This window comes from Colletes latitarsis, chromosome 14 (assembly GCF_051014445.1).
Source record: "Colletes latitarsis isolate SP2378_abdomen chromosome 14, iyColLati1, whole genome shotgun sequence".
Taxonomy (NCBI): Eukaryota; Metazoa; Arthropoda; class Insecta; order Hymenoptera; family Colletidae; genus Colletes; species Colletes latitarsis.
Genome location: NC_135147.1, coordinates 28,442,786 through 28,463,224, shown reverse-complemented (window position 1 = coordinate 28,463,224; position 20,439 = coordinate 28,442,786). Strand labels below are relative to the sequence as shown.

The window sequence follows — 20,439 nt, the reverse complement described above, 5'->3', positions numbered from 1 at the left end:
GATTCTCTCCTTTAATCTTTAATCTTATACATATATTTCCTATTTATATCGAAAGTTAACCAGAATTTGTTATCAACTTTTGTCCAATTGTTTACAAAAAAATAAAAATCATTCCACCGGTCGTTTGACCGGTCATAGTAGGTTTATTGTGTGGAATTGTAACTTAACACAATAAATATTCTATCAGTGGTTGTGACTAAGCTTACCACTTTAATTTACAACTTAATAAACATATTCGATATCTCGAATTATTAAATTAGATAGAAAAAGGTCGATTTTTTGACCCTCCACTCGAGGTTTCCCCATTAAGGAACGCGTCAATGAGGTTTTCGCGTCGCGTTGCACTTAAAAATTTCAGAAACGGAGTATCCGTCGAAGCCTCGAATCCCCGGTGAATTTTTTAAAACTGGAGGTCCTCGTTGCGCGATTTCATTCCGAGGTTTTCAATTCTCTTTGCCCGAAAGGTTTTAATTTCGCAGCGTGCAAGAACCGAAACGAGCTGTCGCGTTTCCGCGACGGCAGAATAAATCTGCACGTTAGAGGTCCGCTTCTACGCAACAGAAATACACACGGATCGATTGCGTTAATTAAAGCAACGGCAAATTGCGCACGCGAGTGCGCTACCATTCGAAAGAACGATTCTTTCGAACCAGTTTCTGGATAAAAAGTTGCAGCTCGCGGTCGAGCCATTATTATCCTCGCGCGTGACTCGTTTATTAACCGAACGACCGGTGCCATATTAAAAATAACGACGCTCGCTAACTATCATTATATTAGCGATTTTTACGATCGCTACTTTGTTACTGCCCCCAATATCGCTGCTGGGATCATTTTTCCTACAGGTCGAAACTTGTGCGTGCTTTGGAACTTTCTATTCTACGATCTAGATCGCGTCTTATTATTATGAAAGGGTTTTACTACCCATACTTAAGGGTACATACAGACGTACACTCGTACAGTCTGCTGTTTCGTGTAACCAAACATTTTCTATTGGGTCGGCTAACACGATAATAAACATTTTTGTTTTTCCACTCGCGATAAGTGCTTTCTAAGTATAAGTAAAGTTTTTGGACGAGAATATAAAATGTACTCCCACGACCTGGAAACAGTCCAGACGCGCTTAATGTACGACAAATTTGTGAAGATTATCAAGGCTAAACCAATAAAAATTGCTGCAAGAATAAAAGTACAGTTGACCGAAAAGACAATTAAAATTTTGGCAAGATAAATATATTACAAAACTCCACGAAAGAAACATAGATTCCATTGATGTTAAAAGCTGAACGCGACGAGCGTTTTTCGACGAGAATTGAAACGTTTTACGATTTTTTCGTTCCTCCTGTACGCAGGGAAATATTTTAATATCGACTCGCGTTTAAAGTGTTTTCCGATGAAATTTTATTTTGCTTTTTGCACGTCGGGAAAGGGAATATTTCATCGAGACGACCGTTAATTCGGTTTGCGTCTTCGTTAAAGCAGGCTCTGATAACGCGCTTGTTCAGGAAGCTGTGGAATCGTTGCTCGTGGGAATAAATATCGGACGACTGGCACGAATTGGCTAATGAATGGATATTAATGAAACCAAACGCAGTCGTCTGACCGGAAGAATTTAATTACGCTTTGGGCCACATTCGTCTTCGTTAGCCACGTCGGGTGCGTCAGAAATATTGTTATTGAACGCGATCCTTTGTGGATCGTACGGTCTGTTTCGTGGTACCGAAGAAGAGAGACGAAAACTCGAATCGCACGGTTTTTTAGCGGTTAGTATTTATTTACAAATCAACGATTCGGAGTGGCAAAGGGGCAATTAATTCTTAGTTCTACAGAAAATCAGAAATATTCTATATCGAAAGTTCTCTTCAGGAAGCGTAACGTAGAATTAAAATAATCTTCCCCTTTCTCCATTCGATGAATAAAGTTCTGATCATCGAGGTCTTTCTCGTTTCGTTGTAATTACAGACGGCGATTTCAAAAATCTGCGAACGTAACAATTTAGTAAAAAAAGAAAGCTCCCGTTTCATGACTCTTTTTGTTTTTTGTTCAACTTTCTGGCGATCGTTTAATCAGTGGCGCGAAGAGAGTCGAACAAAATGTGGTCTTGATTGCGAGGGTCGCGCTTCGGCCGTTGTCGAAACGCCCGAAGCTCGCGAGAATTGCACGGTCGAGGGATTAATATATCGAATTGCACGGTTATTAGGAAGTAACAGTACATGTGGAAAATTTGTTTGTACATTAATCAACGCAAACCGTGGAATAACGAGCAGTACGAACGGACCTGTCGCGATGGAAACACAATTAAATCGGCCATAGCTCAGTCAATTAGCGATCCGTTCGATTATAGTAATTTCTCGTTTATTGAATTTAAAGTCGAATTCTTCGGGGAGACGTAAAGCGGGCTGGAAAATGCTTGGACGAAGTATTTGTCAACGGATACGCGACAAAGCGTTGAAACACAGGAAACGGAATTTCAGTCGGGGGAGAATGTTAATTTCGAACTGCGCGTTAAATATACTCTGTCTTGTAATTTAGCGGGCATTCGGAGGCCACTGGTTTACTCTCGAGCGGTTTGAAAAATAAAGATACGACCCTTAAGATTCGAAACGAGAGTCTCGGGTGCACAGGCCTGGGCCAACGAACGTTTAACGATAACTGTACCACGAGCAAAGGGAAACGCGGACAACCACCTTATCTAAATAGTTTCGAAAACGGGTGGTAACCAATTATTGTTAGTTTCACGAGAAAACGCAAACTTATTCGAGCGGTTCGCGATGCCAGCCAAGGGGAATTTTATCGCGGAAAAAGAACAAGGATTGTTAACTTATCCGAACAGTTTCCGAAAGAAGACACCAATTATTTACATTGCGGTTCTCATGGGAGAACGCACAGTACGCCAACTACTCGTTTAAGAAAAACTTTCATGATAGCAACGTGACCAAAATAAACTTCTATGGAACAGAAATCCGTGACTGCATTTGAATAGTCTTCCAAGAAAACAACATGCGTCCAATTAACTATTATAGGTATTTTAAGCATAGAATAATTCAAAGCAGAAAATTTTTAAATAATAACAAAGTATATTTAAACAGATTTAAACTAGAATGCACAATGATAAATCTATGTCAGTAAGTAAATTATGCAAAATATTGAAATTAACTCTCCTAAATGTGTCCTCGAGAATAGACAAACGAATGGTCATGGCTGCGTCACGTTAATGCAATTCTATGAATACCGAAATAGCAATTTCAATAGATTAATGAGTTTTCTTCGTCGGAATAAGTCCAAACGTGACGTTTCTTGTATATTGTAAATATTATTCCTTTGCAACCACTGGATTCGATATTGGTAAATTAAATTTTAGTTAAAGATTTATTTCGATCCAACGTTTGGTGCTTTCACTTTTGTTCCTCGCTGTCCGCTCGAGCTTATTTCGAAACGTGCTTGGACAAACGTTCTTCGGGGAGAAAGAAAGATGCGATTTCCCACGCGATAGGTTTCCATGAACCGTGGTCGATTTGCTCGCGTAACGCAATCGCGGCGAGTTTTTATCAGGGCAGTTGGAACTCCGTAAGCGGGTGAAACGACGCGTCATGCTCGAACAAACTTCCCGAGCGTCGATTACCGAAACGTACTGATTACATTAAACGAACTTCTCGCCACGCTCGGTTGGATTTCGCGGTGCACGAGACAGATTGCGTGTTCCGAGTATGGAACGTCGTCGCACACCGACGGACTTCCCATCCGACGATAGCTCCGCCGTCGGATTTGCATAATGCACATTTAGGGGCGCGTCCAAACATCGCCTGGTCCCCCAACGACACTGTTATGTTGCATCCTGTTGAGCGATTCGCCTAAACTCGCCGGAATTGCTACATCGATGCGTCGCCTGTTTCGATGAAATTGTCACGCAGGCGACGACGCACGTTTCACCAAGAAATTTACTATTTATTATTCGCGTAAAGTTTAAGAACGATATAGTAGATATTTTCCTCGCGAACTTTCCTCGGTGATATTTAATTATATGGAAGTGGTCGAGCTTGGAAGTGAAATGTTTATCGAACAACGATGTAACTTTCTTCGGAGCGTCGGAAACGTTTCTGTAGCAACATCAAACCGATCCATTACCGCTGAAAGAAAATGCCCAGCGCAGGGGTTGAATTTAATTAGCGAGCAGAACGTTCGACGCGTAAATTGATTCCTCGATCGAGCCACTTCAATTGCAGCTATTCAGACTTTAAGGAGAACGAGAGGAGAAGTTGCGGCTTATGAAAGCGGTTTCTCGGTATGAGGTTTGCTCGAGAAGCAGGCTAGGATACCTTAACTTGCGTTATTCGGTCGACGATCGCAAGGAATGCATCCTTTTCCAGAAAATTCAAGGAGAATTTCTTAGATCGTCGGGTCTACAGTTTCTACCCGAAGCTGGGGAACCATAACTGTCTTATAATGCAAGGGAAACTTCTTTCGAATTATCTGATCTCATCGACGACACCGCAAACAATCGACGTTTTCTTTAATTTGTCACGATTCCTTGGATAGTTCCAAATGGTTAAAAGATCTTCGAGTCGAATAGTAATCACGGCTCGATGACCGTGAACTATCGGTTCGGAATCCGGTTAGCCTTAATATTGACAGAATAGACTGATAGACGAGCAAACATTCGGGATTCCAAAACGCCAATCTTGGGAGACTGCACACGCCGCTTGCTATTATCTTCTGTAGACAGACAGACGCAACTAGGGATGAATACAGCCAGCTACCGCGATAATTATTGCCGAAGGTATTCCGTGTAACGGGAACGAGACGTTCGCATCCTGCCGCCAATCTCTGCTCAACCATGTATAGTAATTAATGCTCGGACTTGTTCCTACTAGAATGCAGTTTCAGTTAATTCCGGCCAGCTCGAACCTCCGCGTAATTACGATACATTTTTGCCTCGTTAACGTCGTCGTTTAGCCGTAATATTTAAAAACTCCAGGCCCATTATCCTTTGGTTTTTGGTAGGTTTCGATATCCAACACGCATTCGTCATACGGCTCCAAACATCGAGAAACTTTCTCCTAATTTCGTGAAACGAACCCCAAGTATCGCGTCGATCGACTATTTTCGATTAATATTCAAATCGACTTCGTTTAATATTTAAATCCGTAAATTGAACGGTGCTTTACATGTCAGAGAGATGATTAGCACGCGGAATACCATCTTCTCAAACATTAACGAGCAGCGAAGTCGGCGCGCAACGTAGATCGCGGTAGGCTGCGGTTAATAAACGTAGCGCAGCCATAAATTTTAATGCCACTACCCCAGCACGCATCGTAAATCGGCGCCTAATTCGTCCATTACCCTTCGTCGAGAAATTTCACCCCATCTGTGCTACGCGGTTAATACCGCGCCGCCAGAAACTGAATTTCTGCGTCTACGAAATTATCCGTTGCCATGAAATACCAGCTAACAGTTGCGTTTAATTTGTCGCGTAGAATCGAACGTTTCGATTTACCGTGAAAGAACTATGTCTTGTATCGATTAGCGCAAAGAGAATTATAAATTTCAGTCTTTCTCGAAATGAGCTCTGGGTTTCGGCTGCCGCGGCCACCGACGCGAACAATCAATAGCGCTAATTCGTTATGCTTTCGGGGGCAGCTGTTCATTATTATAGCTTCGAGGCAATTATCCCTTCGATGAAATATCGCTTTTACTATTATACGGATATCTAATGAAGTTAACGGTTCCCCGAACTTTACTTTCTTAATCTAAACGAGCTTAGTCCGCTCTCTAAACTACCGTAACTTCCGATCTTTTCTTCGCATCGATTTCCAATTAAGATTATCGGCGTTCGATCAGGGTGTTAAATGTATGCGAATTTTTCATTCGTCGAATACTCACATACGTGTTTTATTGCGTAGGATTATTCACAATGGATTGCTGTTACTGTACGCGGTAGACACGCTCCACGACATCGTGAACGTGACCGCCAGCAAGAATTGGGAGTTGTCTTGCTTCAAATTGACAAAGAACGTGTTCAGCGAGGTGGTTGGCGCTTTGTACGTGCAGCAGTACAGTCCTCAGTATTTGGAGAAACTGGCTAACAGGGTAAGCCGACGACAAACGAGATTAAAACTTTTTCCATCACGATCTACGCCTAAGCTTCAAAGATCGTTGAACGGAGAAGATCGAGGGAAGGAATGGTTTCTGTTTGATCGAGAATAGGTGGCAGGACTGTTCGAGCGCGTGAAGGAGACGGTGGCCGAACGGATCTTGGTCAAGTCCTGGCTGGACGAGGAAACGAGGACGCAGGCGTTGCTGAAGCTGAACTCGTTGCGAGGAAGATTTCACGTGTGGCCTGGTTTCTACAACGAGACGCTGCTGGCCCGCGAAATGGCCGAGGTGAGGCCTCCTTCACGGTTCTCTTTGCATGCGACGCGCGCCTAGACTTTGCGATTAAACTTCCGTGAGCTCCTTGTGACCGACGATCACTTCCGGTAGGTGAAGATCGATCCAGACGACTTCTTCCGCAGCGTGTTGAAGCGGTTCCGACAGATTCGCACGGTGGACGACAAGGTTCTGCGGAGGAACGTGACCGAAAAGTGAGGATCTTCCCTCCGACCTCTTCGAAATCTTCGAATTCAGTCTGTGATTTTAACGATAGATTTACGGACGTAGATTGCACATAATGTTTATAAGTTCTGTAGGTCCTGACCAAGTCCCTGAAGAGGCAGTTGTTTGACTTGAAACTTTGTGTTTGCAGACGCCGTCATCCGTACAGCGTGACCGCTTATTACGAGTCCTCGACAAATACGATCGGTAAAATCGATTCTTAGGTGATTCGCGTAATGATACGATAAGAATTGCGTGATCCTGCGTTGATTTTAGGTATCCCACTGGCGATGATGACTGCTTGGTCGTGGTCCTGGGACGGAGGTCCTGCGTATGCGGCTCACGCGACTTTGGGATCGGTTATCGGCCACGAGATCCTCCACGCTTTCGATCTCCATCGACGTCGACTGCCATTGGATCCCGACATGAACGTCGATCAGTGGCTCTGGATCACGCCGGAGTCTTGGAAGAGGCTGGAAGCGAGGATCGAGTGCGTCGCGAGACTCTACGCTAGGAGCTTCTGGAGGAAAGTACAGTTTTATGGGAACGACGTTGCTGTACAGGTGAATAACAATTATTTTTTAGATATTAGATATTAGATATTGATTTATGAAATCAGTATCAAGATCGTTGTCCGCTCGATAGATCCCATTTTTGATGTACATCGTGTCTGCAAACGACGGTAATTCGTCTCTTGCCTTATTTAAATAAGCATATCGGTCCATGATCCTCTGCATGTGATGAATAGGGCCATCATTCATAGACATTGCACCTCAAACTATAGCACGGATCCTGTCTCCACGTAATATCATCCGTTTAATGCAATTCCGACTACATTCTTCGCTGATACCCCGTCTGACATACATTTTACCATCCGACGCAAACCGATTTGCTATTAAATCGATTCTTCTCCGAGACGAGACGTTCTTTTAAATGCAATTCGTTTCGTGTCTTCGTGTTTCGAGATTATTGGAATAACTAGCTAGTTAATTGAATCGAATCTACAATTTCCAGTATCTGTGATAGTTTCTGGAGTTATGTCAATAGCTTTGGAAATAATAAATCGTCCCCTTCCGGTATGCTTTTCAACGATAAGCGCCTTGTTAATTGCCGGGATATTGCAGAGGGCTTAGCCAACTACTTTAAGTCTGTCTATCAACCGGTAAAAACTTGTATTAACAATTTTCAGTTTAATTCCTTCCTTGATATCGCTGACCTTAATCTCAATATAGGCAAAGTTTTTGAGTGCCCTAATTCTCTTACTCTCCAAGGGTAATCCAGCTGATGATAATAGCCTCTCAATTTTTTTAAAACCCTTGTAAATTCATCACAGCACAGATCTTCGTAAATTCTGGGCTACTCGTAAATTTATTTTCAGTTCGACTGGAACGTTACGAGAAACGAGAACGTGGCGGACATTGGAGCCTTGCAAATTTCTTATAAAACCTGGCACACTCTGACGAACGGGAAGGATCGAAGTCTTCCTGGATTCGAGGGACTTCGCGCGAGCCAGCTTTTCTTCATAAGCGCCGCCCAGGTACACCAAAAGATCAAAGATTACGGTCCATAGATCGAGGATCGTTGACTCTTAAGACTGTGTTTCAGACTTATTGTTCTAATATGACTGCCGAGGCCTACATTCTCTCCGTTGAACTAGATTATCACACGCCTCAGCCTGAAAGGTGATTTCTTAGTCTAGTCTTGTCTTTGAAAACCATCGAACGTTTTTATTAACGGTAGATCAGTTTTACGGGTTCCATGGTGAAATAGTAGCAATGATTTTAGGGTCAACGGTATAATGATGAACTCCCAAGCATTCGCGGACGCGTTCCGTTGCCCGATCGGAACCAAAATGAATCCCCCGAACAAGTGCACCACTTGGTGATGATCAGGCGCGGACAATCGTTCGCCGATTACGTCAGACTTCATTCACTAACATCAGTTCTCGATCATTGGGATTCGGCTTGGAAAAGCGGTGTCCTGCAATTGGAGACCAATGGCGACGAGGATTGACCAATTTTTCAGCGTTTGTCGAGCGATCCTGCGTCGGAGGGAATCGATTCAGGTACTCGACGGATCCTTGATCCGATCGAACAGATTTTTATACCTTTTCTTTTAAGGAATTCTATCGGAAGGGGAGGATCCATCGAGCAGAGCGCGGGGAAACAACGCGAGTAATCGATAACGTCCGCTCGATCGCGACGACGAAGGATCGATCGATAGAGTAAGCTTGTTGCGATGTTTCGAGAGTCTAAAGGGTGCCGATCTCCAATTCGGTCGTCGAGGCAAAACTCTTTCAAACGCGCCATTATTGTTAATATCTCTCCCTATGACGCTTTAGAGGACCTTAGATTTATCATAGCGAAAGCAATAAATTATACGGAAGAACAGACGAGAAAGTGATATATACGCAAAAAGATGAAAAAGATAAAAAAAATGAAGACGTACACGCAGGAGTAAACACACGTACACACGCAGAATAAGCAAATTATAAAGCGCTTCGATCGTTCAGTTTGCGACGAGTCGGTAGATATCGGTAAAGCTTGCTGGTTGAAGTTAGCGATCGACGTTGTTTCTTAGGGGCACCAACGATGTTCGAGTAGAGACGAAAGATCGATACTAGCGAGTCTACGAATCGCCTGAATATCTTGCACGAACAAAATCGACTCGAGTGCAACGTTAGGGGCGCGAAATACTTCTCGTCTTCTTTGGAACTCGGGGGTAGCGAGCAGCCTTTAGTAACGTACGAACAACGAGCGTCGAAGGATCAACGATTCGAGGGGGAGGAAGGAGGATCGATGAATAAAGACGTTGGCGAACGCGAACTGCAAACATTTACGAAGCGGATCTATTTAGTTTCTCGCGCACCGATTGTCTTCGCCCTTGTTAGTCTGCAACGTCTGTAAATAACGTGTCCACACTTTTAACACTTTTCAGTTTAGTTTAGTTGACCTGGGACAGCACGAATACGATTCGAGCCGACCGCCGGATGATTTAGAGATCAGGTCGATCAGCGCGCGCTTTTATTCACCTGTATTTCGCTCGGTTCTTCTTCGTACGGACACAAAACTCTTCGATTAACGCTTCGCTTTTATTGGTGACACCGTTTCGCTCGGTTCTCGATGGAAAAGCGTGTTTCAGTTGAATCCAGTCGATCCCGGCGAGCAGCTCACTCCTCGCGACACCAAAACTCACACCCTTTCGTTGCCATTTGTTCTACCATACCGCGACAAAACAATGAGACACTGGATCCTTAGCGATCTTTAGAGCCAGTGGCATGTACAAAGATTTTGTATGCAGGCGTGTATTACGTTGGCTATTTCGTAGATCCGTGGAATAAGCTTATCTAGGATTAACCAATAACCCAAAGAAGAAATTTCCAACCTGTGTAGAAGTTTTTCAAATTTTCCTGTCCGTCTCCTAGTTTTGTTAAAAATTCACGGTAGATTACTTTACAGGACAAGCCTGATGGGTGCTAAATAGTTAAACGCTGGCGATTGTAAAGCGCACGTTCCTTTCTCGAGATTCCTTGCACGAGTACACCTCTCGCAGCACCGTCTTGCCTACTCGCTTTCTAACACCGATGTAAAATGTCGTTCGTACCGCAGTGTGCTGTTCGTCGCGACGCTCGTATCTCACAATTTCCGCGGACCGCAGAAATTTCATCGTCGTGAGCCGACGGCTAGCGAAGGTTGTTACAATTTTAGTGCGTTTACGCAAGGATCGCGATCTGTGATATTCTTAAGCAGTACTTAAGCGACTCGAGGGACTACTTCCGGGCGAGCGTTCTCGATGGTCGACGACAGAGATAATTATTTGTATCGGTCCATCGGTACTCTGACACGCCAGCCATCGTCGACGACGTCCCGACGTCCCCGGTCGAATCGAAAGCATAAAAATCACGTTATTTAAACACCGTTGTAAATGTAAATGGCTGATAACTCATATGGCAAATAAATATGGTTTATATACAAACATCTTTTAAAAGTTTCAGTATCGTCTCGGGCGTACGCAGACGAACACAGGTCAGTTTATTTTATTTTATTTATTACACGTATTTTAAGGTGTCTACCATAGCGATCGACGAGTTAATAAAGCTTTGAATTACTTTATTTTAGCCCCATAGAATATAATCAAACGAAACCTGGGGCCCTCTGTATATCAAGATTCTACGATTTTCTTAGACATGAATATGCATCTAGGATAGAATACACTTCCCTACGACTCGATTCATCAATTGACACGGAGACAAACGAAAGTCTCGACGTTTCTCTGCTTCTAACCTCACGAAAAATACGACGAAAGCATAGTTGAATCGTTCGCGAAGCTGAAACCTATCGGTATTCAAAGTCGTAGAAATTTTCAAATTGATTCTTGGAGCGTTTCGTTTCACATGCGCGATAATTGTTACGCGGAGAAACATCGGAGGCACGAGGCCTACGTCCGAGAATGAGTCCTCCGACAGATGATCTAATATGTCACCGGCTGCCTGGCACCTCTTGATTCTCTGGGTAACATTGACGCTAAAATACTGTATTCGTTACGAGGTTCCCTTTGGAAACGTTCGTTATTTATTGTCCGATCGATCTGTGCAGATGACATTCGTCTCTTGTCCCAGAATAAGCACGGCACGTTTCCCGTACGTGTCGAAGTTCGAGTACGTTCCGCGGCTTCATCCTTCCAGGAATCCCGATTGTCGATCGCGACACCCCCGCAAAGAACAAATCGGCGATGACTTTAGCGACTGGAGTCGACCCGCGATCCAAGTCAGGGCGATGCTCTCTCCTTGCTCGAAAACGTACGGTATCGTTCCATCGCCCTCGAGATCGTTAAGAGATCTTTACCTAATTGTCGTTTGCTTGCAATTGCAAAACGCTTGTAGGAAACGTAGTCGCGAAGAGGACCAGGATCGAGGATCGGTCGCAAACTGCACGCGGAAAATTGTTTTCAGTATGAAGTTCAACAATGTTGGGAAGGTAATTTTATCAGAGATCTCAGATTCCTTTTCATTGATGCAATAATCATCCTTCGAAAAAACTGTTGTCACAGACCGAAACTCAAGAAAAATTTGTAATCATCGATCACGTGCTGGACCCTGTCACGACGAGAAAGATTCCCCTGCAGAATCCATACGTGATCAAAGTCCGACAGGAGGCCGTGTTACAAATGTACGGATTAAAATTCCAAAGTGTAAGTAGCGACTCTAGATCCATAGATCGCTTGCAAAATGAAACGCTATGACCCGTTGTCGGAGCCTCTGTTGGTAACTTATCGCAAAGGAAACTACATCGATGGAAGGTTACGAAGCACGTCGAGCTTGTCGGCCCCGGATAACCAAGGTTTTATCCACAGACGAGGTACACGAGTATACCTTTCATCTTATGGCCTTTCGTGTAGCCACAGACTAAATGTACGAGTACACCTTACACCACAGACGAGGTATACGAGTATTTTTTCGGCCCGTTTCTCTGGGGCTTTAGAGTCCCATTACCACTTCCGTGTCACTTGCAACGTTACCAACAGATTTAGAAATGAACACATGACCTATGCAAAGCGGATCGCAGCCAATTTGCTAATATTATTTAGTTTTTAATTAATAATTGCATTACCCAGCTAAGAGTATTACGATTATTAATTAAACGCTAAATAATATTACCCAGATCTCACCACGTGGAGGTTGCTGCGAATGGAGATCCACCCTAACCGAATCCCATCCACCCTCCATTAATAAAGAGACGAAAGTGCAACCAGTGAAAGGTGCACAACCAACAAAGAGAGTATCTGAACCAAAACGAGAGTTTGTATTCAAATAGAACCCTGCCTGACATAATAGTTAATTGAAATTGCAACCAACGAAGGAAACAACCAACAAAAGAGTTTTCTGAGAAAGAATTTGTAAATGCCCATCAACAAAACAGAGAAGTAGACCCAAAATATAGCCTGCCTGATAGAATAGCTAATACAAACAACTAAACCCCTGCCTATCTGATTATTTAACAAAAGACATGAAAATATGTACTTCCTTGATGTTTCTGATGTATTTTCTGTTTATCCCACGATGATTTCCTGAAACACAAACAAAACAATATGAAACAAAATTGTAACAATTCTTAATTCTTACTTCTGTAAACCTAGAACTTTCATAGGAATATGCCCTGTAACAGAAATTTAGTAATAGATTAGAAATAGAACAAACAAAAATTTGACATTCGTAAACCTACAGATACTACAACTACAGGCAAGTGCAGTGACAAAGTGAAAATAGTACATAATATATGTTACTTTGATTCTACAATGTATTCGTCGCGAAATATCTTCTTGCACGTAAATCTAATGATATATTTTAATAAGTAAAGAAAGACCTTGGTTATCTTCGATATCGAAGATACCCAAAATCGTCAAAATAATCATGAAAGTGAATTTAGTTATTTAAAAATATAATTAACAATCGGAAACTACAAATTTGACACCAATTTCAAGATGAATATAATTACAAGTAAAAGATATTAGAATCTACTTTACTCTCTACTTTCGATCGACGGTACGATATTTGTCATACTAAAAATCGCGGCGTGCAAAATCATCGCACGCTTAAATAAAACGCGACGCGACCCGACGCGTGCTCATAGCGTGCAGTGAGTGTGGGTATCAAATTGATCCCCCCCGGCCTTGATTATCAGAAAAGCAAGTCACGGTTGAAACTGGTCACTCTACTTCTCTACGTACACCGCCGGGTCCCAGAGAACACATGATTACAAAGGGACCCGACTTAGTACTGAGAAAGGACCTGAGTCAAGACCTCTCGACGTCGGTTATGCTCTTTTCCGGATAAAGAGGAGAATAATCCCTCCGCCAAGGCCCCACTTAAGCTGAACCAAGCTGCACCGGGGTTGAAGCGGTTAGAGTTATCAGACCTACTACACAGGTGATCACGTGTTTCATTTCATTAAACAGAGGTGATCGAGCAAAACTCTCTGGTCCTTTCAGTCGAGACATAATCTCGGAAAGCGAGAACCAGAGAACGAGCGGATGAGAGAAACTGATGTATGTACTCGTTATATATTCATTTTAAAATCAGTGTCAAATTTCAATTAATTGAATCTACTATGACATTTGTCATCTCAAAAATCGCGGTATGCAAGAAGATTCGAATTATAAGCAAAAGATCCGAAGATAAAACAATATACATGTGTTACTATTCACGCGGTCATTACACTTGCCAAAGAGAACACGTATACAACCAGTCACCCATATCGGTTAGGACATTTCGTCCTAACCGACATGGGAGCCGGAGAAATAAAAATCATATTCAACTCACTGATTCTGATTGTTACTCACAACGGCCCGGCATTGGTCAGCATTGGTCAGTCCTGGTCATCAGTGGTCAGCATTGGTCAGTCCTGGTCATCAGTGGTCAGCATTGGTCAGTCCAAGTCATCAGTGGTCAGCCCAGTTCACTAACTCGCGAGACCCGATCCCCCTGGAGGACCCAGGGGTACTGTGAGAGTACGCTAGCAGTGACCCTTTACATACCTCTTTCTAAGGTGGAAGAGTGGGGAGGCGGAGACCAAGTTGACAGTTAAAGACAGCTTGGTCTACCGAACAGCTATTTCGGTTGGCCCTACCTTTTGGATTCCTGGACCTTTGATCTTGATGTCAGCCTCACTGTTGACCATCGATGACCATTACCTAATCGTTGTTGACCAGCGAATAACCAACGACCCATTAAAACCACAACCAAGTCGAAGATTAAAGCCTTCTTACAAGGATCCTCTTAAAATTTAATGCACGACCTTTTTAACATTTTGTTCCATTTTGAAGGAGTGTATCTCAAGACTAGGAAATAAAAAAATAAATGTTAATCGGACATCGCGGATAATCGGTACAATAAGACGTACAGTAAGGAGCATAAGTGACCACAAGAAATAAACATTATAATTATTTTTATCGCAGTTAGAAGTAATATAAGAAAGTCTTTCGGTAATTAACATCTTGTTGTTTATGAATAATACGAACACTCCCAAAACATACCATCGTATACCTCGTCTGTGCTTTCACCTTATGGACTTTCGTGGCCCAATCTGACTGTCATACCGACCTGAAAATTCGGAGATGATTTTAGCGTCCTCTTCTCATGGATGGCGGTCAGTTGAGAAACTATACACTGAGTTAGTATTGATAGGCAGACAGCTGTAGTGTATACATAAATACATGAGAGTTGACTATGCAGGGATTGATATGCATTTCTAAATCTGTTGGTAATGTTGCAAATGGCATCAAAATGGTAATGGGGTTTCGAGACCCCATGAAAACGGGCCGAAAAAACACACTGGGTGAAGGGTTTACTCGTATAAATCGTCTGTGGTCTTATCTGGCGCAATGTTTTACCCATCGTTGATCGAGTACCAGCAGAGTAGCCGGCGAGATTTCGCGGGCAAACGTATTGATCCCGCGATTTTGAACAAGGTTGTTAACGCAGAGGCAAAGGAAGAGGTGATCAACAACGAGAACCCGAATTATAGGGGCTGTAACGTTGATGTAGTCAATCCGACTTGCGGACAAACGTTCTTGCGTGGAGAACCAGTCCCGTTTAGTCAGGTAAATTGGTGAACTTTTCGATAAAACAAGAACAAATCCTATGTTTCTATTCGTACTATTCGAGCTAGCCGTACAAGTAGATGATAGTCGAGCTAAATTCACGCAAGTTAATCGGTAACTTCGATACACGTAAATTCATAATTGGGAAACAGTTTGTAACGAATGCTCGCGAGGACGAAGAAGTATTAGGAAACTTTTATCGGGTCTAAACTTAGGAAAATCGTAGGCGACGCAGTCTTGTCTCGAAAGCCGCGATCAAAGTGTAAACCGACGAGGTCCAGAGTGGCCAAGGTACCGGAAATTACAGACGATCTCGGTTGTAATTTTAGGCCGAGAGAGAAAGAGAATTTGTCGGTCGCGTAGACAGCTCGATCGATTAAAACAATGGCCCAGCGACCGGGAGATTCGCGGTGAAATCTGGGTTCAGCAAACACGGATCCCAAGCCGGGAAAATGTTTCCATTGGGAGGATCCTGGTGGACCGTAAATAACTCGTACCAAACAATTCCAGGGTTTCTGTTGTTCCTGTGAACCGAAGGTAAACGCCAGACATCAGTCCGACGGTTCGAACTACTTCTTGGAAAGTTTCGCCGGCGAAGCCAAGTCGAGCTACAACGATGGTACAAACAAACCTCGCAACAGGTTACGGACAGAGACCGAGTACAGGGGTTTAGACGACAATCCGATGGCGCAGCGCCAGGGCAAAGAAAACGAAGTTCGATCGGGGAAGAAGTCAAACACGCCGGACGTAAATCCCGATAGGGGACCAACGATCGTCGCGAACGATGCTTGCCGGAGGAAAGACGCGTCGAATAAACCGTTGGACGCGGTCTCGACGAGGAGACAGGAAAGCAAAGAAGCTAGCAACCTAGACGGATCCTCGAGAACCACCGAAGAAGCCGCGAGCTCGCGAGTTACCAATTCTATCGTTCGAGAAAAGTATTCGAGAAACCAGGCTGACGGCTCGTCGACGTCTGTGTCGTCCTCGTCCCCGGAACTGCCGTCTGGAAGGTCGCCAAGCGGCCATAAAATAGCAAACGTCTCCGAGAAAGAAGCCGGAAGACGAGATTCCGCGAAAACTAATCGCGGCTCGAAGAAGGAAGTCCAAAAGTTTTTGGTGGCTAAGGAATCGGACAAACGGACGAATCGATCTTCCGTGATTCTTTCCAAGGATCTACGCGGCTCCAAGAAGAAGGCTACTTTCGAAAGGAAGACGGTGGAAGGCGGAAGAAAAGGATGCACCGATCGTCCGACTGCAAAATCGGCCATGAAGATGAACAGAACGATCGGTTCTCTCGCGATTCGACCTGCTATGCATTTAAACGAGTCTTTAAAAAATTTGTCGACTGGTTTATCGTACGGGGATAGATCTTCGGAGCAGAGGGGTCGAACGGAGGCTGCCAGAGAACGCAATTTGAATAGCGTAATGGAAAGTACATCTTCGCAGCCGGATATTATAGTCGAGAGTTTCGACGAAAAACACGAAGTGGGGGGATCCGGATATTTTCAATCGAGCGGTAACGAGGGGAGCAAGAGGTTGACGGGAAATGTCGAGGATAACGAGTCGGGGCTGTTCGCCAGAATGCCCGCCGCCGAGGAGAAGATGTCGTTGAAGAAGCTTCTGATCAAGGGGACGGTCGAAAATTATACGCCACAGAAGAGAACTTTGAAAGACTTATCTTTTAGAGACAAATACGATCTGGAGCTCAAAAGTGCTAGGAATCCTGGTAGGAACCAGCATCGAAAGAAGAGGCATTTCGTTCATTTGCGATCGACGCCGCGTAGATCGAGAACGCGAGGTCGTCGGAAGAGGAGCAGGAAGATCGACGACGACGGGGAGCCTCCATCGAAGACTTCCGGTCGCGACGTTCAAGTCTACATAGGCGATTTCAGGTAGAGATTATCGGTGGTTCGTCGTCTTTACATTAATTATTTTGTTACTTTTGTCTTTGACTCCAGATCCTCGAAGGACCAGAAGGGGAAGGAAAGCGACTACGATTCGCAAGACAGCGTGGATAAGCAGATCGAAGAAAAGTTTAGTCGCATAAGCGACGCGCTGAAGGAAGACGCGATGGAGCCGAGACTAATTTCGAAAAAGATGGAAGCAAAACCGGCGACCACGGAGACGGCTAATAAAATGGAGAGGAATTTCCACGGCGTCGAGGAGTCACAGAATACATTTAACGAACCGAACGAAGCCTCCTCGCGTCGACGAAATAACGAAGCTTTCGACGAGCCGAACGAAACCGTCGAGACGGTTCCTGGTGAAAACGCGGAGGCGTTTGACGGAAAAGTTCCGCAGCACCGCGTCGAAAGTTCCGATCGATCCGAGGGGAACGAAGATATTTATGGGGAACTCTCGTTCTCGAACCAACGAGGCGACCAATTAGCGGACAGGAGTTCGACAACGACCGATTCCGAGCAGGTCGTTTCGCCGCCGAAAGAATCCTCGATTTCGAGTTCTTTCGCGTCGGTGGAAGACAAGGACGCGAGTGGAGCGACGAAATCAACAACAGAGGGGTCCACGCAAGCTCTGATCGTGATCGACGTCTTCAAGTTCGCGACTGCACCCTCCGTCGAACGATTCGATACTCCGATCGAGGAGATTCTGAAATTCGAGGATCGATGGAAGCTCGATAAGACGGAAGATTCGAACAAATCCGTGGAGAAAGCAATGATACAATCTCCTGAATTCAGACCGGTCCACAGGACCTTCGAAATCGCTGAAACCACCCCTGTGTCGTTGACGGAGAACGCAACGATCGATACGACGACCGTTCGAACGACCCTGATTACGGACCAGACTTTCCGTGCATCGATCGAATCGATCGGGAACGCGGCGAAGCAGACGTCGTTCGAATTCCACAACGAGGCTGTCATCGACGGGGTAACGTTCCCAGACGAGACCGTAGCGTTCACGATGAAAAAATTACCAGGTTTCGAGTCGATTTCGACCAACACAGAGGCGACCACGAGGAAAACCAAACTCACGATGGGGTTTCCGGGCAGAAAGAAGAGACGGACGACGCCTCCGACGATCGAGGGCGATTTAACTATCAGAGGCGAGAGGAGCTTGCACGAAGGGAAGAGGGACTCGTCGCGACCGGAATCGCCGATGCAATTTTCCTTGGAAACGGGAAACGTTGACCTCGTGAAGAAGAAGATGGGCGCGAGGAACAGCTTCCTCCGCGAGCAGCGGAACTACTTGCAGTTGAGGGTGGACGGTCAGGGCGAGCCTAGAAACGACGTTGAATTTCCTTCGAGAAAATCTAGGAAAAGATACAGGCAGGACGGGGATGATAACGAGGAGCAAAATGTTTCCGACGATGCAGGAAGGGGCAGCGACGAATTTAACGACTCTAGAAAGAAACCGGAATTCGATTCGACTAGCAAGGGGAAGCCTCGATCGAGGGAGAGTTCCTCGAGTCAAGATGCAGAAGACCAACCGGGGAGAATACTGCCACCCTGCAAGAAAAACGAGGATCACGGGGCGAGGGTAGTAGATCGAAGGGGCAGACGCTTGCTGTCCGTTCGGAGATCGAAGGGAGTCAAAGATCGGTCGACCAAGGACCGCAAGAAGATCCACGAGGGCGAGAAGCATTTTATCAAAGACCGGGAGCAAGACTCGGAGGACGAGGAGGACGGGGAGGAGCGTCGCAAGCGGGTGAAATCGGTCCGCGAGAAGACGCAGAAACGAGTCGCGACGAGGTCCGCGACGAAGCGGAAGAAGGAGGATAAGAGTCGGAGCAAGAAGCAGGACTACGATTATTTGATTCCCGAGCAACAGGAATACAGCGACGACGGAACGTTCCTGGAGGAGAAACGGACCGACGGTGCAGAGGATTCCGACGAGTTCCTTGGAAATTACGAAGCCGTCCCTGCTCTGGAGGAGACCGTCGAGGAGGACGCGAACGATATTTCGAAAATCTCGCAGAACTCGCAGGACGATTCGTACGATCGGTCGATGGACGATTCCGTTCCGGCGGACTTCGACAAATTGGCGGAGAGGCTGAAGATCGAGAACGAGGCTCGTTCGAGCAGCGAGGGGATCGGGAAGGATTTCGAGATCTCGCTCACTGGTAAAATTCACTTGGTGAGCGATAGGAACGGCCGACCGGTGTCCATCAGCTTCGACGCGGCGCCGGAATACCCGAGAAAGGATCGGTTTCCATCGGAGTCAGCGAATTCCTTTATCGACGCTGGAACGGACGATGCTAATTTTCTGCCAGACGTTCTTGGAGGCCAACCATCGCTGGCCGCTCCTTTCGATCTCGAGGACGGCGATCGATCGAACGCGAAAGAATCCTATTCGGGGCCGATTCGCGCCGGAATCCGCGACGAATCGTCGGAGAGTCGTCGACGACGACTGCTCCGTCTGCAGAAGTCCATCGATGCGAGTGAACGCGACCAGGAAGAGGCGAACCCGCCCAGAGAATTATTCGCGATAAACGGACCGTACGCCGGCCTTAATGGAAATCTGAACCGGCTGAAGAAGGATTCTGGTAATTTTATTCCAGAAGAAACAGAAGTCGAGGACAGCGAGGAGTCGCCCGACATCGACCAGGACGAATCCTCGAACGTCGAGGATCGAAATCGAGCCGCTCGCTCGTCCAACGAGGACGGCTTAAAAAAAACGGCGAACGAGCCTCTGATCGACGCGCCGCAGATCTCGATAGATCTCTCCGACGTTCCCTCCGATATCGCCCTCGCGAACCAAGACGTCGGGGATCGAAAAAATCTTACGACGTATCCAGGCCACTGTTACGTTTTGAACACCACCACGCTGAAGATCGATTTACCAGAAACGAGCACGGTCGTCGATGAAACGACCATCATGAGCTACCAGAACACCGACGTCGAGTCGAACGCCACGGAGACGACGTCTGGCGAGCAGTTGGAGGATATCGCGACGACGATCGGCTACCAGGAGACCCTCCGAGCGACGACGTTGCGCCCGAAGGCCGCGGCGGTTCAATTGTCGACGGATATGTCCCAGAGGAAGGACAACGGTTCGTCGTTGGATCAGAGCAAGGAATCGATCGAGAAGAAGAACATGCTGGCGGTCTCGGAATTCGTGAAGAAGCTTGAGCAACTCGTGACCGACGCTGGGAATTGGAGCAACGAGACAGGCCACACTTTAATACATTTGAAGAAATTCATCATCGTGCCTGATAATCGAACCCTCTGGAGCGTGAAAGAGCTCGCGGAGCCCGAGAGACTCGAACAATCGCCAGCAGAGGAGGAGGTAATCGCG

General features: G+C 45.5%; 1 protein-coding gene across 6 annotated transcripts in view; it reads left to right on the top strand.

The window, feature by feature from the left end:
• The window catches only part of LOC143350347 (neprilysin-1), a 71,952-nt gene extending 61,389 nt beyond the window's left edge, over window positions 1-10,563 (top strand). For 4 of the 6 annotated variants that reach the window (XM_076782433.1, XM_076782434.1, XM_076782436.1 and 1 more), the window contains 9 exons: window positions 5,898-6,084; window positions 6,202-6,378; window positions 6,478-6,578; window positions 6,740-6,795; window positions 6,865-7,151; window positions 7,967-8,125; window positions 8,194-8,270; window positions 8,362-8,653; window positions 8,709-10,563. In XM_076782433.1, the coding sequence (XP_076638548.1) occupies window positions 5,898-6,084; window positions 6,202-6,378; window positions 6,478-6,578; window positions 6,740-6,795; window positions 6,865-7,151; window positions 7,967-8,125; window positions 8,194-8,270; window positions 8,362-8,473 (1,156 nt within the window). In that variant the 3' untranslated portion in view covers window positions 8,474-8,653; window positions 8,709-10,563. The remainder of the gene's footprint in view (window positions 1-5,897; window positions 6,085-6,201; window positions 6,379-6,477; window positions 6,579-6,739; window positions 6,796-6,864; window positions 7,152-7,966; window positions 8,126-8,193; window positions 8,271-8,361; window positions 8,654-8,708) is intronic. The other 2 variants (XM_076782437.1, XM_076782435.1) reach the window with 1 other exon arrangement.
• Window positions 10,564-20,439: the final 9,876 nt, after the last annotated feature.